The 26431-nt window shown below is 48.3% G+C and overlaps 1 protein-coding gene and 1 long non-coding RNA gene across 6 annotated transcripts; both read left to right on the forward strand.

The window, feature by feature from the left end:
* Nucleotides 1-559: 559 nt before the first annotated feature.
* On the forward strand, nucleotides 560-19290 carry LOC136297931 (cytochrome P450 3A12-like). Of its 5 annotated transcripts, none has more exons than XM_066198269.1 (13): nucleotides 560-1234; nucleotides 8277-8370; nucleotides 9416-9468; nucleotides 10572-10671; nucleotides 11066-11179; nucleotides 11746-11834; nucleotides 12425-12573; nucleotides 13062-13189; nucleotides 13477-13561; nucleotides 14193-14353; nucleotides 14527-14753; nucleotides 16191-16353; nucleotides 18165-19290. In XM_066198269.1, the coding sequence occupies exons 1-13, from the start codon at nucleotides 1188-1190 to the stop codon at nucleotides 18258-18260; spliced, it is 1506 nt and encodes a 501-aa protein (XP_066054366.1). In that variant the 5' UTR covers nucleotides 560-1187; the 3' UTR covers nucleotides 18261-19290. The 5 variants fall into 5 exon arrangements, with proteins under 5 accessions (XP_066054366.1, XP_066054368.1, XP_066054365.1 ...); XM_066198268.1 differs by lacking the exon at nucleotides 560-1234 and adding an exon at nucleotides 7317-7391; XM_066198271.1 differs by lacking the exon at nucleotides 9416-9468.
* Nucleotides 19291-22950: 3660 nt separating this feature from the next.
* Nucleotides 22951-25952, forward strand: LOC136297895 (uncharacterized). Its single transcript, XR_010723243.1, has 3 exons — nucleotides 22951-23275; nucleotides 24001-24214; nucleotides 24565-25952. It is a non-coding gene; the product is annotated as an uncharacterized lncRNA (long non-coding RNA).
* Nucleotides 25953-26431: the final 479 nt, after the last annotated feature.

The raw sequence follows: 26431 nt of genomic DNA on the forward strand, positions 1-26431 counted from the left end.
GTTGTGCTTTTCACCCACTGAGCATCTGGCCTAGAGAAGTAAACTAAACACAGTCAGGCCAGCTACAGCTCTGGTGGGAGAAATGAGGGCAAGAAATCAATGTTTTCCAAGTGGGAGAAGGGAAGAAAAAAAATAGTCTAACTGTGAAGGAAAGAACTCATATCCTCCTTCTCCTGAAAAGGACATTATAAATAATGCAGTGTTGTATAAATACAGGCAGCCCTTTGCAGCTGGGAGCTTGTAATAACCCTGAGGTATCACTGTACCTATTTTGAAGATGAAAATCCTCCCGCCACAGAATTTAGTGAACGAGACATTATCCTGCAAAATTGCTATAAGGTGCAGAAGTGCTTTTTTGAGGCCATTTGGCTGCAAAGTGTATCATCCTCCACCTTCCAGCCCTTACTCTTCTCGGGATGTGTTTCCTCCACACGTTTTTGTGGCTAGGATTGGAGCACGGACATAAACATGGGAGTGGATGGGAAATCTGCCACGGTATTCGTAGCCTAAACAATACCAGAGAAAACAGATTGGCTTCCCGCCCTGCCCTGAACAGCACAAGCAGTGGCTTGACTGAATCAAGTAATCTGGGCTTTCATTACTGATCCTTTTCCTGCTATTTGTCTCTTTTGTTCCCTCTTTTTCCCCTCTGCGTTTTTGCTCCAGGGTTATTTATTTTTCTCCTTGCTCCTTTTATTTTCTGTTTTTTGGGTTTCTTTCTTTTGTAAGCCTGCCTCCTGTTTTTATTATTTTTCCTCTCCTCCTCTTGCCTCACTAATTATTTTCATTTCAAACCTGCATTTCCCACAAAATCAAAAGGAACTTTTGAGCGCGTGTTTTTGTTGGGTTTTTGTTCACTTCCACTGTGCTCCAGGAGTTCTTTAACTTTGCTGTCGTGTTTACTTGGAAATGCCGGGCACGTCCCTCCAAGCCAAGGCGGTGTGGCCGCTGACTTCCCAGCCTGGTAGAAACCTTCATTAAATAGGCAATTGGCACGTTCATCACCGTTTGTTAACGAGTTAGGATAATCCTAAATCAGGCGAGGCTGGCGTGTGAAGTCATTCTTCGAGGTTTTGCAAGGCAAATCTGTCAGCAGCGCTGAAACCTGTGAAGTCTTGTGGAATCAGAGGATCAGCACCTGCCTGTGGAAGAACAAGGAAGCGGCAAACCAGGGTCTCGTGACAAAAATGTGTTCAGAGGAAGAAGGGACCAACACCCACAGTGTCACTCAAAGGTAATTCCCTGCTTTGTGCAACTTCCAAGGGGTTCTGTGCACCCTTTATGCTGATGACAGCCTTAGAGAAGCAGCTGGGGCAAAGCCAAGGACTTGTTCTTTACCCTGAGCCTCCTTAATCTGAGTTTGTGCCCTTTGTGCTCCTCACAGAAGGTGTAGACAAGGCTAAAAGGCAAGTTGGTGAAAAGAGCTTGTGTAATATAGCCTGGGGCCTCCTGCCAAGAGTGACAAAACGCCTGACAAACACAGGTGACCTCAACCACAGCCCTGCCAAACTGGGAAGGATGAATATCTCACCTTTGGTAGGAGGAAATTGAGGCACGGGCTGGCTTTGCCTGTGGGACCAAGCCACAGTCCGTGTGGCTGCTATCAGTGTGCCCAAGTGGCCTCGACTGCAATGTCCTCAGTACAGGGCAAAGAAAACACATCTTTCTTACAAAACAGCAGGATGAGTTATTTTTGGGTCTTTATAAATTGTCTGTTTTCCAGCACTATCATTCTTAACCTACCAAGGGAACATGACTGACCTAATTAGAGTCTAATTCCATCAGTACAAGGCTCAACTTGTAAATACAAACTTTTTCAATCTTGAGTTATTTTTTATGTATGTACAAGCACATCTGATTGGAATGAACACCCCAGAGGTGGGGGGCAGGGGAGGAGCAGGCCAATGGGAGTCATCAGAGAAGCTGAACTGTGGGAAGTTTGGGATAAATGAGGGCAAATTTTCAGATATATTTATGAGACTGACTTAATCTGCTGGGAGACTGTATCCTCTGGGATTAAACCTCACATAACCTGATGGAAATTCAGAAATGTTTTATCCCCCACCTTGGGGAGGACTGACAGAGGAAGGATTCAGTATTTCAATCCTCTGTCCAGCAAAAAAAACATCCAGGGTGATCGATGAAGACACTTTCATTGATCCATAGCTGTCTCCACACTACAGAAGAAATTAAAAGGTGAGAGAAAGATGCTTGTTTTCAATGAAGCCCATTTCACAAAGCCAGCAAGGGTTAATCCAACCAGCCAAATGCTTGGATTTAGCTGCAATAGAGAAATCCTGTGAGGTTGAGTGATAAGCCTCCAGCCATACCTGCATGGATTCTCAAGGACTGTGCCTGAACATGTTGGGGATGGCTCACACCCAGCAGCTGCTGATAGGGAGTCCACAATGCCAAATGACTCAAGAGCCAAACAGCTCCATCCCTGCCCTGAGTGCATAGCCAGAATGTGTCCAGGAAAAAGCAACCAGAACCCAGGCACTGGAGAAAGAAACAATGGGCCAAACTCTGCCCTTGGGCAGCGATGTGGCTCTGGGTGCTGGGTCTGGCTGAACAGAGATCCTGGCTCCAAAATAGATTCCAGAACACTGGATTGTTTCTAACGTGTGTCCTCGTGAGATAGGGTGGGTTTGGAGGTAAGGGGATGGTGGTAGAAAGGGCTGCATGTCATGTGTTTGGAGATGATGGCTTCAGGGTCATGTCATGATTTTTGTCTTTTCCTGGCTTGACTTCTGGTTTGGAAGTGGCTCGGCAGAAATTGAGGTCATTGCAAGTGGTGCAATGACACTTTCTGGAAAGCACTGGCTGCTTCATGCAGTGAGACTGAGCTACCAGCTGGGAGGTCTGAAAAGCCAGAGCTGTTCTCTGGTACAATGTGAGACAGGCAAAGGAGAAGCTGTCCTTGGAGGAGCTGGTGTCCGAGCATGAGCAGGGAGTGCACACAGCACTGCCCCCACCGTGCTTTTCAGAATTGGTTTGATACTTTAACACTGGCTGTGGCTTATAATTTTCCATCCTTGCTCAGAAATTATAGAGGAGTGAAAGGGAGATGGGTTTCAGCTGCTGGCGCTTCAGGAGCATTCAGCAGCATCGCTGGATGAAAGAAGCAATGTGGTCTTTTTGCTCTGCAGAGGTCTCAGAAATACCCAGGCATGAAGCACTGTGTGGTTTTGGGCTTGGTGAGAGGGAAGGCAGAAGCTGGTGCCAGCCCTTGGTCCCTCCCTGGCTGCTGGAGCCCTGCGAGGATGTCATACATCTGGTGCTTTCCCATTTAGTCCTTTCAAGAGGCTCATTTGAGAGCAAGGTTTGTTAGGAAGAGCCAGGAATAAACAGCTCATGATGCCATTTGTGGGATGAGAGGAAAATAAGAAGAGAATTGTTAAAGATGGGACAGTCAGTGAATAAAAGACTGGTTATTAATGGGGCTGACATTTTGCTATGGCTGTTAGAAAGACTGTGTGTGTTACAACATGACTTTTCCCATAGTATGTGGAGGAAAGGAAAACCTTTGAGTCTGTAACAGCAGCTAATGAGACATTATCTTGCAATAATGTAAATAAGCATTATCTTATTTGCAAGATAATGTCTCATTCTCTCTAACAGAGAGCCTGAGATGCAGGGGAACATTCATCTCCTGGGGATGGCCTTCCACCAGTGCTCTGCACTCATGCAGGACTTTCCTCCCTTTGGCCTCCTTCAGTCCCACCAAGCAGACAGTAGTAAAATCACTTCTCCTTCAGGGAGGACCCTCTAGTTAAAATTTTTGTTTCTCTCAGAGCTTTTTGAACCTGAAGTACTGCATGAGGTTTAACGTCATCCTCTGTGCTCCATGAGTTCAGTCGCTGCTCTTCCAGTTGGTCTAAGCTGCATTGTCCCGTTTCTACTGGTGACCACAGCCAGTTATCACACTTCATGTCTCCTTCTGTTTGTGTTAGCCATGGTGACCATCAGCTTTTGAATCCCCACGTATCTCAGTTCCTTGGCCACCTGTTCCCTCCTGGCTCAGAGGAGTGCAGGGTGCTGTGCTCCAGGGTGACTGACACAAACACAGGAAGAGTACCCAGTGCATGAAAGCACTCTGCCGTTGCAGAGAGGAGTGGTAGATAATGTGTGAGTTAATATTGAACTGGGATTGTTGCCAGGGTGGCACAGCAAGAACAAACATGCCAGGAAGCACTGCAGCGGGAGGGATCATGTGGTAGCCAGAGGACAAGCGTGGGAGGGCAGGGCCATGGCTTTGGGGCTGCCCAGGACTACCACGGGACACCCTGCCATGAGGGAAGAAGGCCACACTCAGTTACTCCTCCTCTCCCCAGGGCATAAGAATAAATAGTCTTTTAATAGCACTGTGCACATCACCAGGGCTCCAGCAAGCCTTTTTAGAGCCCTTGGGATTTGTTATGAATGAGGAAAGCAGTGGCACTGTGTTGGTGTCAGTAAGAAGGGCGATGTCATAGAGGCTGAGGCCACACGTGCTCATGACCCAGAGGTGGACATTCCTTTTGGACCACTCTGGGTCCTTCATAACTACAGGTCTCTAACCCTGGAAAGATCACAAAGGCTGTGAAACAGCTCTGCCTTCTAATATATAACCACACCTGTGGACCAGCACATCAGAGAGGTCACTGGCACTGATGTGGCTCCTACCAATGGGGTTTAGCAGCTCTCTTGGAGACATCTCCTCTTAATGAATTATTATCTGAAATGGGAGGGGGGGTTGGCGGGGAAGTGACAGTTTTGTGAAAGAGGTGAATTAGAAGAACCATTGATGTCAACTTGCAGGCTGCTGCTGCTGCTGCTGCTATTTTTCACTTGTTTTAGCACATCTGCTGCAGGAGTGCAGTGGGGAGCACTCATCGCTCCCCCTTTCATACCACAAGATGTTTTTGCTGGATCACCAGCCTTGGACAGACAAGAGTTGTGTAGCCCAAACCTGGGCAATTCTCTTCCATTCTCTTAGACTAGGTGCTGGGATGGCACAGCAGCCCCTCACCTGCAGCCCTGTTGTGCAATTTGCTTGCCCACAATGCTAAACCCCTTTAAATGTTGCCAGAAAAATGATCTGGAGAGTCTTTCCCTCTGCTTTATTCCTCCTGGGTGCCATTTCAGCGATATTCACATTAGAAAATAGTCTCAGTAAGTACAGAGTATACCACCACATTTGGTCTAAAGGGCTGTGTAAGGATAAAAGCATCACTTTAATAGATGCAATTTGTATAAAATTATCTGACAGTGAGTGTTCAGAATGGCCCCACCTGCAGCTCTGAGTCATGGCAGCAATTTTGACTGGGAGGTGGACATTTTATCAACTATGATTTTCTCAAATCTGGGTAGCTGGAGAGTACACAGTACTTCAAGAGACCTGCAAAAAAACCCCAAACCAAAAGTCATATAAATAAGGAGTTTGCAGATGTTCACCAGCCACACGGGGAACCATACCTCTAAATTGCTCCCACTCAAACCTGTTTTGGACAAATTAGTGATTTCCTAGTATGCAAAGATGGTGCACAGTTTATTTACATATTTTGGGGGCTGACTAACATCCTTATTTTCCTCTGAAGTCTGTCTTTGCTTCAGTTTCTGTGTGAGAGGACAAAATACTGAACAACAAAGCCATTTTCCACCGAGAAATCACAACAGCTGTTAGAAGTTATTGGAAAATCAAAGGGTTTGTGTGAGGGAAGAAATGCAGCTAATCCCAGCCCGGGAGTTACTGCTCCAGAACCTGATTTCTCATCCTGCCTCTCACTGCTGTTCTTTATGTCCTTTTGGTATGGGACCTGTCAAGGAGAAGAACCAGCCTTTGGATGCAAGAGAAAGGAAAATTCCCCGAGGACAGTTGCTTCAAGGTGTCTTAAAAGGGGCAGATCCCATAAAATGGAGAATTAAGTTCCTGTCACAGCACGCTGCTACAGCTCAGCTCTTCAGAGCAGCCTGGAGAAGCAGGAATCAGGGATGTGCCTCCATAAAATGGTTAATTGATTACTGCCAGCCAGTGATTATGTGAATCATTGAGCACACCGTGGCTGTGCAATGCTGGAGATGTCTGAGACACTGACCTACCAAAACTTGCAGCGCTGCTGCTCAACTCTTCCACCTAAGTGCGGAGGTGACTGCTGAACCCACTGGGAGCTCAGCACATGCTGCACGTGTTTTACAAGGCAAAAGAAATGTTTGGGCAGAAGCAAAATCCACTGCTGGGCTGCAGGCAGAGCCACATGAGATCTGACTGGAGGTAACTGCAGAAGCACTGGGGTTTCCCTAAGGCTGAGCATGCCAAAGGCAGTGAAGTCTGAGGCGGTGAGTGTGATGTGCACGTAGGATCCTTGGCTGGGTCCATGTGGGTCTGCTGGTGTCTTCAGGGAACACAGAGAAGGGGACAGTGCTGGACTGGAGAGAGGAGGAGATTTGTGACTCTTCCCAGTGTGACGAGGACAAAGGACAGCGCGTCCTGGTCCATCCCCACACACACCCACCAGCACGGGGTGTTTGCGTAGGCTGGAACTAAACTGGCCAGGGGCTCCACTGTGTCCGGAGACACGTAATGCGCTTCCCACTTCTCCGACAGAAAGCAGCCGGCCCCGTGTCTGTCTGAGGGGGAAACTGAGCTGCCTAAAGCCAAACGTCATCGCCTTGTGCAATCTGAGTGCCGGGAGAACGCCGGCGGGTCAGAGGGGATGCGGGAACCCATGCCCGGGTGACACGGCAGGGGACTGACCGCTGGCGCTGTGCCCGCGGCACCTCCTGCCCACACGGCCCTGCCCTGGGGGCTGCCTGGGGATGGCAGGTCACCGAACCAGGCAGAAGCTCCGCAGGCACAGGTGCGACTACAAGTCATGCTGCCACACGGCCGCTTCCTTCAGAGCCCCTTTCAGCCTGGGCAGGTGTGTGGTGCAGGTCGGTCTCCTCCAGCCCCTTCCCTCTGGACCCTAAATGGGAGATACAGGGCACGACTCGTGGAGGTGGGAGAGGAGGAACAGGGGAAGTGCGTCTGCACAGACACCCCCGGAGCCCGGGGCACAGCAGCAGCTCCTTGTCCCTCTAGAGGCCGCACGAGGAGCTCGGAGCGCTGCCGCCCTTTGCTCCTTTGCTTGTGCAAACCGCCCTTTCAGCAATTTCCAGCCCCAGGGGAGCGGGAACCGACAGCCGCATTCCCGGGGAACCCTGATCCCGGGGGGCGCTCCCGGGGCCCGGCCCTGAGGCACCGAGCGGGCGGGGAAGCGCCGCCTTCCCCTCAGTGAGGGCGGGCACAGCCCGGGGCCGGGGCGCGGCGGCGGCAGAAGCGGGCGGACAGCGGGCACCATGTGTCTCCTGCCCAGCCTCTCCCCCGTCACCTGGCTGCTCCTCATCGCCTTCCTGTGCCTCCTGGCCCTGTAAGTAGAGGCCGGGCCCCCGGGGGACCGGGCAGGAGAAGAGCCGATGCCAGTGGGGTTCGAGTGAATTAGCGCTGAAACGAGCCGCGGCCCCCGCGCTGCCCTTAGGGCGTAGCGAGGGCTGCTCGGGAGGCTGTGGGCCCCCGCTGCCAGCGGGAAGGAGCGAGCTGGGCTGGTTCGGGAAAATAAAGGAAATACCTTTTTTTTTTTTTTTTTTTTTTTTTTTTTTTTTTTTTTTAGCTTTTCCCAAGGAGTAACTTCCGTGTGTTTAAAGACAGCAGCGCCCGTGGCGTCCTTAGGCTGTGCCAGCTGCGAGCAGCGCCGGGTATCGATGATGCCGGAGCTGCTGCCAGAACCCCCCCGATTAAGTAGTTCTGTTGGCAAAACTTCGGCTTATGGGGCTCAGGGGAGCTGTAGTGAGCTGTACAGGCAAAAACTTAATTTTGCTGCGGTAATTTATGTCTCTGCCGTGCCGCTGTTGTGCGGCCACCTGAGCATCTCAGGAGGTCTTTGCAAAGACAAACACAAGGGCAGGCCTCAGCTTCAGAACTCAGTCGCTCCGAGATCTCTCCTGAGTCACCTGAGCCACAGTTGTCTGAGCTGGGCAACTAAATGAGACCCTGAGTAAAGCCCTGAGGTGCCCAGGTACGCTAGTTTGCTGAGGCTGGGCTGCAGCTCTTCTCGGCCCTTGTCTTCCATCAAAACACACCCCAAGTGATCCTGCATTTATTGCAAAGAGTATCCTCAGCAGGGCTGCTGCTGGTCCATAATTTCAGCTTTCCCTGAGTGACAGAAACCAGTTATTTAAGCAGTTCCCTGCGCTCAGGAAGAAGTATCTTCTCTTTTCATTGTATAAGTGCTTCTCACGTGCTCTTTGCTTGGCAGCTATGGGATCTGGCCGTACAGGACCTTCAAGAAGCTGGGCATTCCTGGCCCACGGCCTCTGCCCTTTGTGGGAACTTTCCTGGAGTACCGGCATGTGAGTACCAGCAGCTGCTGCTCTGTAGTTCCTTAGATCCTTCCTGTGGCTGGTGCTGTTTCCCCCATTCTTTGGGAAAATCTTTCCTCTGTCCTTGATTCAGTCAGATGAAAATTATGCTTTTAGGTAGGAAGCTCTTTGGACACACGGAGAACATAAAAGTTCAGGCTGACCTGAATGAGGTGTGCTGTATTTTAAAACTGCTTTGTAATTTAAATTTTTAGTTTCTCCCTGTGTCTCTACCTGCTCTCGAGCGACTGAAGTTCTGTTGGAAGCAAAAATAAAGTATTGGAAAGATGCTTAAGACTGCTGTTTTCTGGGGACTGCATGTTTCTTTGCCCTTTTTATATCAGCATGAAGAGGCTGAATTAGCCCCAGAAATGGTTCATCCAACCACTTACTTTTGGGGAAGCTTGAGATTAAGACAGATAAATAGATTTTTTAAATAAAACTCAAATATTATCAAGCTACCAAACCTCATCAAATAACAAGACAGTAGCTGATCCCAGGTAACTGATTGCAAATGCTTCAATAAAAGAGGTTTCTTACTTGTATTTGCTGGGTCTACATCATACATGTTGCCTCTTGCTGATGGTGTAGTGAGTCTTATATGTCCCATAAGTTTCATCCCTACATGTAACATCAGTTAAAACCCTAATGGAAACAGTCCAGTGACTGCAGAGGGAGATCATATGAGGACAAGGCAGCAGCAGCTCTAACTTGTTGAACTGAAGGGGAAGGGATACCCTGGGGTCCAGTTCTGCCTCCTAACTCTGCTCACTAAAACTTTGTACCCTATCCTACCTTGTCTTCATTGGTGGACGTTGAAAGTGCCTTTTTCTTTTTTTAATCTCTGCTCTCTTTTTTTCTCTCCAATGCAAATGTCCCCTAAGCATCTGCATGATGCTTAAGAGGACCATGCACCTCGCAACCTCAACCTCTGCCACTTACAGTGGGGCTGAGGGATGCACTGTGCTGCCAGCTGTGGCCTGCTTTCATCACTTTTCACTGGCAAACTGTTCATTTCTCCTTTCTTCTTTTCCAGGGACTCTGTGAATTTGATCAGAATTGCTTTGAAAAGTATGGAAAAATCTGGGGGTGAGTTTCTGCAGAGCAAAGCTGCCAGTTTGGGGTGCTCCACAGCCCCAGAATAGAATGGGAAAAAGTTACATTGATGTTATGTTCCTCAGCACTGTAATTCCAACAGTGGCAGCCTGGAAGAAGCAAGGTTTACCACTGGGAAAGTCTCTACCTGTCTCTCCCAGGCTTTTCTCCTGCTGGGATTTCAGGGTGGTGTGGTGTTGGGATGCTGATGGCCAGTTTGTGGGGTCATTCCTTTGCAAAAGCTTTGAAAATCACCTCCACTGCTTGGTGTCAAACTGAGCCTCCTGCCTTTGAAGCCGCTTTTCTGTGTGTCTGGAGCAGAAAGCAAGCTGCAGGCTGCCACGGTGTTTTTCATCTTGCTCCCTGCTTCTCCCAGAGCTGGGGCACAAGCTACCTTTCAACCTGCCTCCCTGCTCCCTGCACAGTGCTTGTTTTGTGCAGGGGCCTCTTATCGTGCTTCTACTGAGAACCTCTCAAACCAAAACAAAATTGCTCTGCAAAAAAAATCCTGGGAGGCTTCATGAAACCTGGTGCATTTTTTTGAAAGATTAAATGTTCACAAGTTTCTTGAAGATGGCAGCTTCCCTCAGCTGTGGCCCAGGGCTCCCTGCCCTTTAGCCCACACTGTGACTTTTAAGTTTTTTCTGTCTCCATTGATTGGAAAATATAGGAGACAGATGAGTTTTTTGCCTCTCAGTGCCTTGCAGGCCAGGCAGGAAGTCTCTTTCCTCCACAGGTGGGTTGTTTGGTGTGGATTTCTTGTCTCTAGCCATCAGTAGTGGAAACTGCTCAGACAGCCCAAGTGCAGGGGATCAACATTGTGGCAAAAAGCTGCCTTTGATCTAAACCCACATGGCTTTGGCAACTCTTCAATACCACAGACAATTGCTAGAAATGCTCATGCCACCCATGTTTGTCACTTTTTTCCCTTTCTCCCCTTTGACTACAAAATAAACAAGTTTCAGCCTCATCCTTCCAGCTGCTTTGTCAGAGGCCCCAAACCCTTTGTGCCGTGGCTCTGGCCATGGACAGAGCAGGCTGCTTTTGTTCCAGCTGACCAGGAAGGATGGACTGACTGTGGGTTTCTGTTGGCTTAGGTTTTATGATGGCAGGCAGCCTGTGATGGCTGTTTTGGACCCCATCCTCATCAAAAACATCCTGGTGAAAGAGTGCTACAACATTTTTACTAATCGCCGGGTAGGTACCTAGTCCCGTGCTTTGCTGTCCAGTACAGTGCACATACAGCAAGAAAGGAGTTTCTTCTTGGTTTCTGTTCTCTTCTGAGCCCTTCTGCAAGTACTTGCTCTCTGATGTCCCCCAGTTTGTTGATGGTACCAGCATCAAAACTCTGCTGGGGAGGTGTAGGGGCAACTCTGGCTGGGACATTGGCCCATCAGCCTGGATGTGCCCTTGGGGCTGATGGCATTTATGACTCTTAGACTTTTGTTTCCATTTCTGTTATTTGCTGGCTGAGGTAGAGCTGACATGACTTCAGGGGCCGAGTCAACACTCCATGGAAGGTTTTTCTTTGCATTTCTGTCACATGGAAGGGGGCTGTAAACCTTCGCCTGTCTCCTGTTCCCCTGTGCAGAACTTTCGTCTGAACGGGCTCCTGGGGTCAGCCCTCAACGTGGCTGAAGATGAGCAGTGGAAAAGGATTCGTACAGTGCTGTCTCCAACCTTCACCAGTGGGAAGCTGAAGGAGGTAAAGCACAGGTACTTTGCATCCATAGCTGGAGGGGAACTGAGCTGTTTCTGAGTGCAGACCTGACCCTCAAATGGGGAAGTCACCCTGTTTGCCAGGACCACATCCATGAGCACCTGTATTGTTGGTACCATTCAGCAATACAGCATCTGTCTGCCATCCCAGGGAGGGAGTCTGGCCAAGGGGCTGGCGGATGGAACAGCACATGGGGCATTGCAGCTGATGCTGCTGACCCTATGACCTGTATGTTCATCCTGCTGAACAACATCACTCACACCAGGCTTGTCCATTTTCCATGTTCACTCCCACCTGGAGTGGATGCTAAGCTGGAGTGGGAACTGTGTGTGGATTTTTGGAGGAGAGCCTTGCTCAGTCCCGATCCTAGATGAGCTCTCTGGACAGGTTGTTAAGATGAGAGAAAAAAGAGTCTGAGGCCTGGAAATGAGACCTTGCTTGCCCTTCCTCCCCGAGCCAGACGTGGCAAGTGGCAGATGGCAGTGTGGCCCAGCCTTGTTTGGTGGCAGGGAGAAAGTCAACCGTGCTTTCTGCTTTGGTTTGCATTTCAGATGTTCCATATCATTAATCACTATGGTGAAAAATTAGTGGAAAACGTTAAGAAGAAAGTGGCTAATGATGAGTTTGTGGCTGCGAAGGAGTGAGTAACTGTGTGGGGCTGACAGGAAAGGGTTTGTGTTCAGTGTGGGGAAGGGGGTGTGCTGGAGAGCTTTTCCCACACTGCAGCATGGATCCGTTGGCAGCTGTGGAAGCAAACTCCACAGCAGTCATGGGCATGGCATGTTCCTCAGCAGTGGGCTCGCTGGACTCTGCTCTGCTCAAATGGGAGAGCTGTGCCCTTTCCCCATTTCATTTTACTGGAGATGCATTTTGAGGTAGGAAGCATTTCCCAGAGTTTGTCTAGAAGCTGCACAAGATATGATATTTTTGGATGTCATTTTTGCAATCTCTTTTACAGATGAAAATCAGAATATCGTAGTTGTTACCCTAGACTGCAGTTCAGTGCTTTCCAACTACAGCTTAGGTTTTTGAAGCTGAGAAAAGTTGGGGGAACTAATGCAATGGGAAACTTCAAAAATAAAATGATGGTTTCTGCCAGATCAGGACAGACCTACTATGTTAGGACTGTGCATTAAGAGAGATTCCCTCTCAAGGATTGTTCCTAGATGGGCTCTTATTTACTGCTGTGATTGGGTTCATCTCATTCACTCTCTCTTCTTCTCTACTCAGCATTTTTGGAGCTTACAGCATGGATGTGGTGACCAGCACTTCTTTCAGTGTCAATGTTGACTCCATGAACAACCCCAATGACCCCTTTGTCACCAACATTAAGAAATTTCTCCAATTCAGTTTCCTAAGTCCTCTGTTCTTACTCTTAGGTATGACAAACCTCATCTCATACAGCCCTGAATCAATGTCAAAGGTGCTGCATTTTCTGGTAGCTCCCTTAGTGGCTTTGAGTCCTTTCTGCCATATGGGAGGTGCTCAACACTTTGCAGGATTGGATTTTTACAGTCTCATATCTGCAGAAATATTTCCCCAAGAAAACCACAGCCAGGATTTGTACCGCCCATGTGGATCTTGGCAGCGTCCTCCTATGAGGAGAGACCCTGTTTAGAGATGGTGGAGAGCTGCTCTATCACAGAGCTGCTCTGTCACAGAGAGCTGCTCTTAGTATAGTATTGTGCTCATAAAGTAACATATGGAGGAGGTTCTCAAGTGCTGTTGCATCCTAGCCATAGTTAGGTAAAAAGAGATGGAGGCAACAAAAAGGGTCAAGGTCCAGATTACTGCTCCTTTCTATGTTTTGTGCCAGTTTTGATTTTCCCCTCTGAGCTTAAGTGTGTTGTCTCTTCTTCCCTTTTAGTGGTGTTCCCCTTTGTTACCCCTGTGCTGGAAAAGATGAAGGTGACTCTGTTACCCTCAGATGTCATGGACTTCTTCAAGAATGTCTTCACAAAAATGAAGAAGGAACGGGAAAATGGCAGCAGCACGGTGAGTCCAGCCTAGGTGGCCTCTTCTCTTCAGGAAAAGTCCTGAGTGCAGGAGGAACCTGGTGGCATCTTCAGAAGCTGTGGTTTGTCACCTGCACTCCAAACCCAACAATGCCTGGGCATCCAAGTGGGGAAGGGATGTGTGTTCCTGGAGGGTCTGTAGTCCAGACCTCATCATGTACTGAAGCCATGAGCTGTGAGTGGAGCAGGTGTCTCAGCAAGGGACTTGTGCTGGACAAGGTTTGTCTCCTCCCCACCCACATATTCTCTGCCTCTCTTTTTCCCCAGGACCGGGTGGATTTCCTGCAGCTCATGATTGAATCGCAGAACTCACAGGATGGCTCCAAGTCTGCTGAGACCAACGTGGACAAAAGTATGTCTTGAGATATGTCCTCCTCTCAGCAGAAAGCATTCGTTTCTTTTCCATTTAAAGGGGAAGTAGGGAGAGGATTTTAGTGGTTAATCCCATGCAAGATTCCAAGTCTCAACAGTGGGGCCATAATGATGTTTATCACAGGTCAGCCCTATTTTTATTATCTCATTTCTTGGGATAACTTCTGATGTGTGTTTGTGCAACAAAGAGCAAAAAGAGTGAGTATCTCCTTACCCCCATTTCTTACTTTGTTGCCTCTGGAGGCCAGCAATGTTGGCTGTATATCAAAAAGCACACAAAGCACATATGATCTGTGTACCTTGCTCACCTGTGAACTCATCTCTGTTCCCTCTGTAAGAAGATAAAAGCTCAGCCAAGGCATAGTCCTGGTCTGTCAACTCAAGGCAGGATGCTTTTAAGCTTTTGAGGTGCCAGGACAGGATATTTGTAGGACACCTCTGTGGCACCAGAGGGTAAAGCTGGATGTTTCCTTTGCCAACTGTTACATAGCTAGGAGTAGCATTACCTAGACTGATTGACTGGGATCCTGAATTCCCGAGGGTTCTGAATTCCCAAGGGTTAATTGCTGTTAATTTCAGTTTCCTGTAAGTGCTTCTGTGCCTTTTTTCAGCATTAAATGATGAGGAGGTTCTGGCCCAGGCTCTGATCTTTGTCTTTGCTGGTTATGAGACCACCAGCTCCACCCTCAGCTACATAGCCTACAACCTGGCCACTCACGCTGATGTGCAGCAGCGGCTCCAGGACGAGGTCGACACACACCTGCCCAACAAGGTAAAGGAGGGTGGGAGGATGCTGGGCTTGCTCCCACCTGCCGTGCCAGCCCAGGTTGGAAATGGAGTGGCAGAGGTGCTGGCACTGAGATTCCCCCTTCCCTGGGAGCACTGTGGGGCTGTAGGGCTGGTAGGTGCAGTGCTGTGTTCTCCGTCCTCCCATCCCTCTCCCAGGCCACCCCCACGTACGACGCCATCACTCAGATGGAGTACCTGGACATGGTGGTGAACGAATCCCTGCGGCTCTACCCCGCCGGGGGCCGCCTCGAGAGGGTCTGCAAGAAGACTGTGGAGCTCAGTGGGGTGACTATTCCAGAGGGAATGGTGGTGCTGATCCCAGCCTTCGTGCTGCACCGCGACCCGCAGTACTGGCCGGAGCCCGACGAGTTCAGGCCTGAGAGGTGAGGGCCGTGTGGGGGAATAGCTGCGAGCTCAACCTCGGCCCTGGGAGTGGGAATGGCAGCAAAAGTGGGGAATGCCTGATTATAACATTTAAATCAGGCATTTATCATTGTCTGACATCTCGTCCCAGCATTACCGTGAGGGGAGTTTTATGATCTACATCCATAAACTGTGCATGGAATTTAATTAACTGCATTGAAGGGAGCAACAGTGAGAGCAGCTCCCAGCAGCTGTAACACTGAGGGGTTTATGGCCTGATATTAAAGAAAGAGCCGTTGGGTGACTGGCACAATGCCCTGCAAATCAGCAGTGGAGGGCAAAGATGGGTAGGAAATAAAACTTAATTTTTAACTCAAGTTATGAAGCAGTCTTTGCTTAGGAGCTCTGTCAGACCCTGCAAAATGAGGCAATATCCCAAGGCAGACCTGGGATCCCATGAACCTGGTGATCTTCAGGTGGCCACCAGACATTGAGGCTTGGTCCAAAGACAGCAGGACCAGACCTCTGCCCTTGTACTAGGAGGTGAAATGTCCCTGGAAATTAGTCCTGGTGTGGGAATGTGGTGACGTTTGAGACAAAACATGGCAGTGGTATCAGGCAGAAGCACCTGTGGAGCCTGTGGTTACCTTGTGTTGGATTCAGAAGGAAACACCAAATATGAGTGCTCTGGCAATGGGCCAGCTTACACCAGTTGCTCCAGTAGCCACATCCTTATTCCAGTTGTCAAACTGGGTATGGGTAGCTGGACAGGAGCTCTTTAGGGCTCACTTGCCTTGCTGGGAGTTCATCAGAGGGATGTGCTGGTGTCTCAGTCGTGAGATACTTCACTTCTGACTTAGCGTGGCTGAGGTTTGTACCTCATGCACTGGGAATGAAAAGCTTCCTGACATGAAAACCAACTGATCACTAAGAAGTATTACTGAAAATGCACGGTGGCAAATTTCTCTGTGAAACTGATTGTTCTTCCCTGTTTTTCATGATGAGGAAAGGAATGGGGCTGGCATATCTCAAAAGGAGCCCTGCCTTTAGTCACGCAGGGGGAGAACATCTTTGTGCTCGCTCGGTCCTTTGATCTGCAGGGAAGCTGTGGAGCTGTAGACCTGTGTGGTATAGGGTTTGAATTCTGTGTTCAGTTTTGGAGCTGAGAGGGAGTTCTGAGAAAGGAGTAGTTATAAAATCCATTAGTGTATTTCAGGTATTCCCAGGACACCCAATGCACCTGGATTTGCACAACCAAATCTGAGCAGTAGGATGAAAGCAGAGGCATAAAGCATCTATTGAGACAGAAATAAGGGACTTAGCTGGATTCTTCTAATATGCACAGAAGCACAAAAAGATTCTCCCTTCCCAGACCCCTCATCACTTCAGATTTGGAAGCTGACACATCCTGGAACAGAGTAGCTCTTGCTAACTTGTGTTTTTTTTGTTATAATCAGGTTCAGTAAAGAGAACAAAGAGAATATTGACCCCTACACCTTCCTGCCATTCGGGGCTGGTCCCAGGAACTGCATAGGGATGAGGTTTGCTCTCCTCACGGTTAAACTGGCTGTGGTTGTCCTGTTGCAGAACTTCTCATTCAGACCCTGCAAAGACACACCGGTGAGGATGTGGGGTGATGTGTCTCAGTATCTTCCCCTCTACTCCCTCTGAGATGGTCCTGCTGTTACATGGGAATAACTGCTTTAATCTTCTCAGTTTATTTTAAGGGGTTCACCACAAGTTACCTATGCTTTTTTTAAAAAGCCTCTACAGAAGCATATTTAATATTGGTGCGATGTTTTAGGCTGAAATCCCTGAAGTCCTAAATTGTGGCATGGTCTCTTCCCACAGTGCACTGTTGGTCTGTTTGACCCAGCTTAGGGATATCTCAAGGCACCAAAATTCAGCTCTTATGGGCCAGGGGAATCCTTAAAGGGTAGCAATTTTCAAGGAAGCGCAGTCTTGGTTAAACTTGAATTGGTGACCCTCTCCCTCTTTGGGGCTGTGCAGGATCCCACCAGGCTTTGGTTTTGCCCAGGATCCCAGTGAATGCTGAGCACAGTACTGATGGGATGGGCCTTGCAGGGTGGGAGTGTTGGACATGAAATAAATGCAGGAGCTGATGGAAATGATGTGTCAGTCCAGCCCTGCTGAGAGCACGGCAGCTCCTGTGCCTCAGGCAGGCAGCACCATGGTGTTTCCAGCCTGGCCCAGCCCCCTGCACTCACTGCTGCAGAAGACTGGGCCATTATTACATTCTCTTGGTGAGGAGAGCTCGGGAAATCAGAGCAGAGGGGGCAACAAGTCACTCAGAGGACGTTTGTTGTAAGAAACAGAAAACTCCTTATTAAATTATTACTTGGCACGGGTGCTCAGCTGGAATCTCTGCAGATTCAGATTGCAGCTCAACTAGTAACCTGGAGGTGAAAGACTGTAATAGTCCATTAACAATGCAGTGACCTATCCACCCTCCCCCAAGTCTAATGACATTTTTCTAGTCCTCTGCAATCCATAAAATTGATTCTTTTTATAACTGCCTTTAATTAAAAGGAGGCAAGTTAAATATGTATTGTATTATTGGTGCCCATAGGTTTATGGGACTCTTTCAGCCCTTTCCTCTACAGATGGTGTCATGTACATCAGATCATAGCGGGAGGGAAAAATCCATGCTGGAGCATCCCTTTGGAACATGTATATGGAAACTGCAACCTCCTCTCACTGCTCCACTGATGGCACATTGGGCTGCAAGCCATATTGCTTAGATTTCCTGAAACAAAACTTACTGGGATATGAGGGGTGAATGTGGCCTGTTGGGCTGGGGGTGTGTCACCCTTGTCCTGATAGGGAGAGAGGCAGCTGGGATGTGAGCAGCATCCACTGGTGGGGGAGACTTAAACACACTTCCCTCCCCTGCAAGATGACTCCCTCCAACGCCAGCTTTAAATGTTGTTTCTAATGAGATTCCTTTTCTATTGAGGGTGCTTTTGCTTTGCTACTCGGTCTGAGCAGTGATTTTCGTTTTGCTCTTCCTGGAGAGCTTATTGCTGCTCCAGCTCCCATTATGATCTGGCTGCCCTTAGTACTGACACACTTCTGCATTAAAGAAAATGGCCCTGCATGCCCCCATTTAGCTGCAGCACCCTGGGTGGGGTTTGGCTGCTGTTCCCTCCACGTGCAGCCTGTTGATCAGTGCACCAAGCCAGAACTCACCAACCAGTTTATCCAAGAGCTGAGGGCTGGTAAACACCTGCTGGTGGCTGCTTTGCGTGAGCAATAGTTATGGTCCTGCTGTAAGTACACCTGTGAGCTAGGAAATACACTGCAAACAAGAGGTTGCTGGGATGTGTGTGAGCTGTAGGGCTCCTGGTGTCCTGTCTGGCCTTTCTCCCAGCTGACATGGCTGTTTCATTGTTTTTTTCCTCCCGCTCAAGATCCCACTGGTCCTGGACTCGAAAGGTTTCCTGCAGCCAAAGAAGCCCATTGTCCTGAAGATGGTCCCCAGAGCCCAGGCTGACCTGAAGGAGTGAAGGAAGCAGGAACAGAGCAAGAGACTCTTTTATTTAATGGTGCCTCCTCCAGCTCTCGAGAGGAGACCAGGTTAATGTGTGCGCTGTAGGAATGTCAGGAGGGCAGCCCCCCATTTCATGGGGGTTTGGCCCAGCACAATTACATGAGCATTATCCTAATGAACACGAGCCCCAGGTCCTGCTGTCCCCAATCACAATAGGCATTTTGCAAGACCATTTGCACTCGAGTTATTTGGGAATTTTTTTCCTCTCTCTCTGAAGAGGCACTTTTCTAAGCAATTTGATTCTAGACATTGTCAGTCTCTTCTGGCAGTGTAATTTAAATCAAGATGGGAAGAGCAAATTGCACATAGTTAAGTAATGCTGCCACTGCTCCTGTTCCCATTGCCTGCTGGGTGACTCTGTATGTCTTGTGGTTTTATTCTCCTGGGAATGCAGAGTTGTCCAGGGCTGTTTCCTCAGCTCTGTGCTGAGACCCTGACAAGTGTTAAAATGGTCACATCCTTAGAGGACTGAATGCTTGCAGCAGGTTTTCTGATGCTGATTTATTTAGATTTTGTGATGGCTTTTTAGATGGCTTTTGTGTGATTCCAAGTGCAGATGGGTTAACTGAGGGTGCAGTTACCCCTAAGGACTGCAGATTTGCAGAGTGGGAGAGAAGTTCCCGCATGTGTTTCCTGATTGTTTGCTTATTTTATCGTGGGCATGCAGCCACCTGCCATGGGAGGGATTGTCAACACAGGCACCATCCATACTGCTGTATGACACCTTTTAGTCTGATTTATATTAGGCCACTGTAAGACCAACTTAACTAAGTTAATCATTATGCAGGGTGCAGCACTGAGAGCCTTCAGATGTCCTGGACAATCCTGTCTGGGAAGAAAGGTGCCTTTGCCTCTTGAGTGCTTCAAAATCTTGCCAAACTTTGTAATTTTTGTAGAGTCTAGAATTTCGTATTATTCCTTCAAAAACTGCTGCTGGAATGTTAACTGCAATAAAAAGTTCACTTGCCTCTTCTGTGCCCAGCTGATGCCAGTCTCTGCTGCTGTGCTTTTTCCATACACAGTGACTCCATCTGTAAATCTCATAAGCCTTTGGCCAGGTGATGAAAACTCCTTTTATCCTGGATGAATCCCTTTGGGTACCATAAATCCTCAGAGCTGCTTCTGGAGGTACAACAGCCCAAAAGGAACGGCTGAGCAGAGTCATTGAGGGTGTGAAGTGATTCCTATTGCAAAAGGAATTTTATTCACTACAAAGCACTTTTTATATTTCTTTTATATAGAGGTAGATAGATTATACATATATATTCTTTTAATATGTATAAATATACATACATCTTCTTTTTATACTTTCTATATCTTTTAGGAATTGAGAAAACCTCAGAAGGGATATAATAACCTTTCTGCAGCAAATTAAATTCCCCAGTGAAAGACACCCTTGACTGGAAGTGTAGGGGAGGAGTGAGGCTGCTTCTCTAGAGAGTCATCAATGAGCTGGGTGAGAGGGTTAGAAAATTCCTAACAGCTCAGGCAGCTTCCCCTTCTGCCCTTGTCACCTGCAGCACTGCAACTCCCTTATGCCACCCATGTCCAAAAGTGACAATCCATCTTTGTTTTCAGCTGTTGCTGTCCTCTTTTCCAAAGTCAAGGCAGGGTGTTTTTGAGAGCAGATGGACAAAATGTACAGGCTGTCAGACCCCTGGAGGACAGACGGCTGAAAAGTGCCTGCACAATCACAGTGGTTCATAAAAAGGGGCATGGAAAATCCTCAGGTCTCTGCCTTGAGAAGTGACCAAGAAGATGAAGGTGACAAAGTCACCTGCAGTGTCACAGGGATGAATTAATGGCCTTGCTGGGGCAAAGGCCAGACTTTGCCTGGTGGCAGCAAGAAAAGGGTTTTGCCTCCTCACCCCATGCCCGTGTTGAAATTAATCACTCACACAGAAATGTCAACACTATGGGAAAACATCCTTCAGGATAATCTCTCTTGCAAAGCTGCTTAACATTTTGGAAATAGACAGTTCACTTGAAGGTGTCAAAGGGTTTCAGCCCCTCTCATGTGTGTTCAAAGGCATCTTCATCTGATGAAGAGCTGGGCTGGGAGTGCTGCTGTAGCTGCAGAGAGATGGACACAGCACTGCCTCATCCCCCAGCACCTGCTGGGGTTCTGCTGCAAAGGGACAAAATTGGAGTTCCATCACACCTCATCTTTGTTTTGCTGAATTTTGTGCTTAAGGGCAAGAAGCACAAAGGGCAGGAGGAACCCATCTGTGTGGGTTCCCAAGTGTCCTGGAGGGCAGTTTGCCAACAGATTTGGCTCTGGGGAGTGGTTTGGGTGGGATCTTGCAGTGGGGAAATGCATGGATGCTGAGTTTTCCAGCAGGTTCAGTACCTAGGATGCTGTTTCTTGGGTTTATTCCAGTCTGAGCAGCTGTCTGAAGATGTTTGGTGTCAACCCTTTCTGGTCTGATTCCCAGAGGATTTCCAGCAAGCACCACTCCCCCATATCCAGGGGAAATGGAGCTGTCCTCTTCCACAGCCCTGTGCCTCAGTTTACCTGCATCTATCATTTTTTTTTAATTATTTACACTTAGGCAATGGGGAAATTTGATGTGTGTCCACCTTATGCCATGCTTTGATTCAGATCCAGCGAGGTCCCAGAGTGAGCAAATAGGTTTCCTTTAGGAGGGCACTAAAGCAGAAGTGCTTCAGGAGCTCCCCTAATATACTCCAGCTGCTGACAGCTTGAAGCAAGCCCTCTAAAAAAATAGGATGACTCCCCCTAAAAAACATCCAGGATGACTATAGAGCCCTCAGCTTGAACTCCTCTGCTCTGCACATCCCCTCCTATAGCACAGCACTGCTTCCCAGAGCAAACAGGCTTCAGCTCAGCACCAGCTCCTTCTGCAAGGACAGGCCCCCCTCAAGTGGCATCACTCCAATCCGGTCCCACTCGTTTTTGCTTCGGTTATTTTGGCTCCTTCCAAGCCAGAGCACCCATTTGCACTTCACAGGGTGCTCCCTCTCTGAAGTGCTCTCGCTGCGGGCTCCCCGGCTGCTCCCCGTGCTCCCAGGGCCAGGCCCAGGTGGACTAATCATGCCTGCCACAATTTACAAGAAACCTGGAGCTTTCCTGCCCCTGACCCTGCCTTGCGTAGAGGTTGTCTGTATTATTGCTGCTGGTGCTGTACTGTACCTGCTGCTGAGGAGAGACAGGCCTCCAGACACCCGTATTGAATGCTCAATTTGGTTAAAATCGATGAGATAATCAGCCCACAGAGTCTGCCCAAAGGTCAGGAAGCAGTGATTTTTTCCTCTAGCAACTTGGGTCCTGAGCTCTTGTTTCACTGTGAAGATTGCAAGCCAAAGCACTTCAGCAGGTAGGTTATCAAAGGGTTATGAGTGCTGGTAGTTAGCTGACAGGCTGATTTAACAAGGGCTCCTGAAGCAGGCAGGTGAGTTTTGGCAGCGCTTGTTTCTCTAAAACGAGCAGGAGATGTTACAGGGCAGGCTGGTGTCCTGCAAGGCAAAATGAATAGAGCCTTGAAGAGGAACCCACCAATGTGGAGGAGGAGGAGGATGGCAGGAGAAGGGGATGCTGTGGGAAGGACCAGGTGGGGATAACCCTTCTTCTCACCCCATTCCCCAAATTTCATCCCGCATCTTGTGTCTCCTCAGTCCCACGTGTGACCACAGCAGCCATTACCAGAGCAAAAGGCCACAGCAGGGGGAGGACCCGTCCTTACCCCTCTCATCACTCCAGCACACGTTCTCTAGCAGCTGGACACGCGACATACTGCAGGCTGAATTTGCAGAAACACTTTGATCTTTCATTTTTAAGCTCGGTGCTTCAATCCCCCACAGAGCCAAAGTAAACGGCGGCGATGCCGCTTCGGCGGGCTCAAGGTTCCAAGTCAAACAGCAGTCGTTTAACCACACTTTTAAAGCTCGAATCATTTGAATGTCATATGTCAAACTGATGCTACTTCCACTGAAGGCAAATAGCTGTTTATTCCCCTCACAGCTGCCCAGCAGTCTGACATTCATTACCGAAGCCTTGCAGCTGCCAGGGGTTGAAGCTACCTGTAGGAGTTCGTCTATCAAAGCCTTCCACCTCTTAAGGGTTATTCCCTGTAATACCAGCTCATACATTTAAGTTCAGGCTCATTTTACAGCTGCCGTAGTTCTGCAGTTGTTTTTTCCTATGTCTGAACGAGGTCAGGCATTGTTTTTTGCCCGTTCCCTCCCAAATTATGTCGTTGGCTCATTTTTCATGGCTTCTCCTGGGTTCAGGCTCGCTGTCACTGTGCACCGGCCCCTGAGGTTTATGATGTGAATGTTCCACGGCTGTGGGCAGCAACCAGCACACAGAACTGCGGTGCTGGTGGTCCAGTCATGGCATCTTGATGTAGCTCCAGCTCTCCTTGAGGCCAGCGCTGCGAATTCTATTTCTGGGACATAAGTTCATGCACGAAATACCTGATATTTTGTAGTTTATTAGGCACTAAAATGTTCAATTGGCTGCAGAGGAGTTTACAGAAGGAAAAAAAAAAAGGCAACAGAGATGATCAGATTAGTTTACGTTTAGACAGTGCCCTGAACCTCACAGAGCAATTTACACCTGTGCGAGGAATCTGCAGAGTTCTATTGAATCAGACCGGGGGCGTTTTACAGCCACTTTGCACCAGCATAAACGGCAGCATAAGGTGCAAAGGAAACAGCCGGCCGGACAATTACAGAGCGTCTTCACACGCCTTATTAATCCTCATTACAGCCCTCTGTGCTGAGACTCGGCGTCTTCCCTTCCCCGAGCAGGGCCAGCGAGGCTGCGGAGCCAATTTAGCCACCTGCCAAACTCCGGGGTCCGGCTGCTGCTATTGACGTGTCCTTGGTGCTGGATGCTCCTTGCGACAGCCTGAGACGCGCCTTGCTAAATTACAGCGATGGAAATCTCGGCTGCCTCCTGCCGTAGCAGGCTCCTGAGCAATGTGCGTTGTTATGCTCAGCTTCCACGTACGTCTCACTGTCCATTTTTTCTCTTTTAAGCTTAGCTCTGTGGGTGTCTCAGGAAGGGGGGGGTGATGCGCATCCAAAAGACGAAACCCGGTTTCTTGCCTGTGCTGATACAGCTCTGGGTGCTGCGTGTGCATGCAGGGTCGGGAGCCTCAGGACACATGGAAATTGGGAAGAAAAAAAAAAAAAAAAAAAAAAAAAAGGGATTATTCAGGTGCTGTCGGAGCGAGGGGCTGGAAGCTCTGCCAGCCGTCTGAGCTGAGCTCAGGTTAACGACCCAAAATACAGCTGCCAGCATGGCTCTGTCTACAGGGACATTTCACGGGTGGTGTGCGTCATTGTTCGCTGTAGCTCTCACGTTTATGGCTGTCACTGAAACTCCCGAAAAGAGAGCAGCTACCCAGTGTTCCTCAGCACTCCCAGAGCACTCGACTCGCCCTCGTTCCCACTCAGAACCTCCTGCTTAAAAGCTGGTAGACCTGAACTTTTCTTTTCCCAGTGAAAATGACAAGAAAGACCTGGAGAGTGTAGAGCCATGCGGGCAGGAGACAGCCTGAATAGTTAGACCAGTCGTACACAGTCGTGAGATTAGCTGTCTAATGTCCTTTCTGGGAATCTTATTAATGTTATCTTATTATTTCATAATAGATATAACCCATGTGCTAGTGCTGGCAGGCTGTAATTGGGCCTTGCCAGGGAATTACTCATATTTTTCATTCTTGAAGGAATGAAGAGCGTATTCGGTTATGCTAACGACCTCATTTGTGTGGATTCCATTCACTCGGTGCGTCTGGCTGGTGAAGAATTGCAGCCAGAGCGATGATTTCTCACTCCAAGTGAGTGTCGAGGTGTCTCTCAGCAGATGCTCTCCCCTCCAGATGCTGAGCCGATGCCTCGCCGTGTTTGCCTCTCCCCTGGCAGCTGCAGACTTGCCCAGAGGTGGGGTTGTTTTTTTCAGCACACGTTTTGCTGACGGTGATGTCTTTCCCTCTCGGTGTCTTGGGGTGCTGTGGAAGCCGTGGAGCTCTTTGAAGTGGAGCAATGTTATCTGTTGCTGCTTTATAAATCCTTTCTGCCTGTTTAGTACCCCTTGTTTGGGCCTTGGGCCGTCGTGCCTGCCCATGTTCTTCGCTGAGAGTTTTTTAACTCTCCACAGGGTATAAATGATAGTTTCAGTTGTGGAGAACCCTCCTCCCCACACTCACAATTACTCTCTGCGTGTGTATCAAAGCACAGGCAACATACCTACGTCAATAAAACCCTTTCTAATTCTTTTTTATCCTCCCCAGGGGAGCCCTTTAGAGCCCCACGGAACCTCGAGCAGCCCTTTAATTCCTCTCGCTTTGGTCCCCGCCGCTGCTCGGGGGCTGTTGGTGGAGCAGCTGTGGAAAATGCTGCTCCCTGATGGAGCAGAGCTGAGTGACACAAAGCTTTACCTGCCCACGGGGACCCTCATCAGAAACGTTCCCCTGCGTTTGTTTGTGAAACGTCTTTATCCAGCCAGGAGAAATGTCCCTTGAAGTCAACTAACCAAATAAATAAATAACAGTCAAAGACAATCCAGAAAGGAGGGGGGGGAAGTTTCTAGAGGGAAATAAGTGATGGATTGAAAGAGATTTGAGGCTGCTGTGTCGTACAGCTCCGTGCATGATGTGACAGCAGAGTCCTCACTGTGCTGCTTTCTGTCTCCCACTTTAAATGAAGTCCTAAAAATGCTGATTTTAAAGGGCTGAAGAAACAAAGTGAAACAGTCTGATGTACACTCTGGATGTTTTTGAGCCCTTCTGAACTTTTTTCATTATATACCTGCTGGTGGCTGTGTCAAAATAAAGCTCCTCAGCCAAGGTGCAGGAGGGATGGGGGAGCTGTGAGAAGTTTTTCAGTGTTCCTGCACCAATCTGAGCAAGGAGAGGAACAATTTCACTTCTCACATATAACAATGTCCAACAACAGAAACCCTGACCTGGAGTTTGTCTTTGCTTTTCCTGAGCCATCTGTGGAGAACAGAGGAAAATGTTGATTAATACCACTGTTAATGAAAATAAACACAGGCTAACATTCCAAGCAACGTGATTTCTTCCCAAGGCATCCAAGGATAGCAACAGATGCAATAAAGCAGAAATTCACTTTGGCTGCCAAGGGATAATGTTTCCTACTTTGGACACAAGCCTGGGGGGGAACACACCACCCTTAGCAGAGCAGCCCATGACCTTGAAGATCTTGTGGGTTTGAAAAACCGTCATCTCAGACCTGAATGATCCCAAGGGAAACTTCCCAGCCCCTGTGTAGGCCCAATATCATCTCCTGACCTGCCTGGGACCTGGATGCTCTTCTGTTCAATGAAAATGTCCATTGGCTTTTTCCATCTGCCTATTTATCTCATTGATTTGACTGAAGGAATCATGGGATCGAGAGAAAATTAATAGTTCCCGGCCCAGCCAGCTCCTTATTTTGATTCATTCCATTCTTGTCACTTTGAGTGAACTAAATAATTAATTGTGTTACCAAAAATAATTAAGGCTAATATCACACCAATTACATTGGCCAATTCTAACAATAATGTTGGTAAGAACATCTAAATAACCTGATATGTAATTATAGTTTGGCTGTTCAGTAATGTGCAGGTTTGGGGCTTTCTCTCCCTCCAAATTTTGGCCAGCCACATTGATTAAATGAGAACTTTTTATAGCTAGTGTTCAAATTATCAAATACTTGCCTAAAGCAATCCCATTGATCAAGTGTATCATTTGTAATACAAATGTTTTTATTAGGAGGCTTTGTTCAAGATAAATGAAGGATCAAATTAACTGGAGATTGGATTGAGTAGAAAATGCTGCAGCTGGATAATTTCAAGCACTGAGGCTGAACATTTCTTTCAAATGATGAGAAGTCATCAACTAAGTCTTAATATAAAACACACACACACAGAGGCACTGCTGTATTGATTCCTTTCATTGCTGTGGCACTTCTTATCAAAATACATTTGGGGTTTGTAAAATAGGCTGCAAACCCATCATCCCACTGCAACGAAAGCAGGCTGAGGGTTTAGTCTGGACAGAATTAGGTGTGCTATCAAAATGCCAACGTGCACCAAAACCTTCCTCCTTCTCCCTCATTTTTAATCCCACTTCTGCTGCCTCTCTTACCACCCAATAA

Source organism: Chamaea fasciata, unplaced genomic scaffold (genome assembly GCF_029207755.1).
Source record: "Chamaea fasciata isolate MVZ Bird 193981 ecotype frontalis unplaced genomic scaffold, bChaFas1.0.hap1 SCAF_16, whole genome shotgun sequence".
Classification (NCBI taxonomy): Eukaryota; Metazoa; Chordata; class Aves; order Passeriformes; family Sylviidae; genus Chamaea; species Chamaea fasciata.

Excerpts from the sequence above, each read along its gene's own strand:
- LOC136297931 (XM_066198268.1), top strand. The coding sequence starts at position 7,321 with ATGTGTCTCCTGCCCAGCCTCTCCCCCGTCACCTGGCTGCTCCTCATC. Across the intron at positions 13,190-13,476 it reads GGGAAAATGGCAGCAGCACG|GACCGGGTGGATTTCCTGCA; the intron begins GTGAGTCCAGCC and ends CTTTTTCCCCAG. Across the intron at positions 16,354-18,164 it reads GACCCTGCAAAGACACACCG|ATCCCACTGGTCCTGGACTC; the intron begins GTGAGGATGTGG and ends CTCCCGCTCAAG.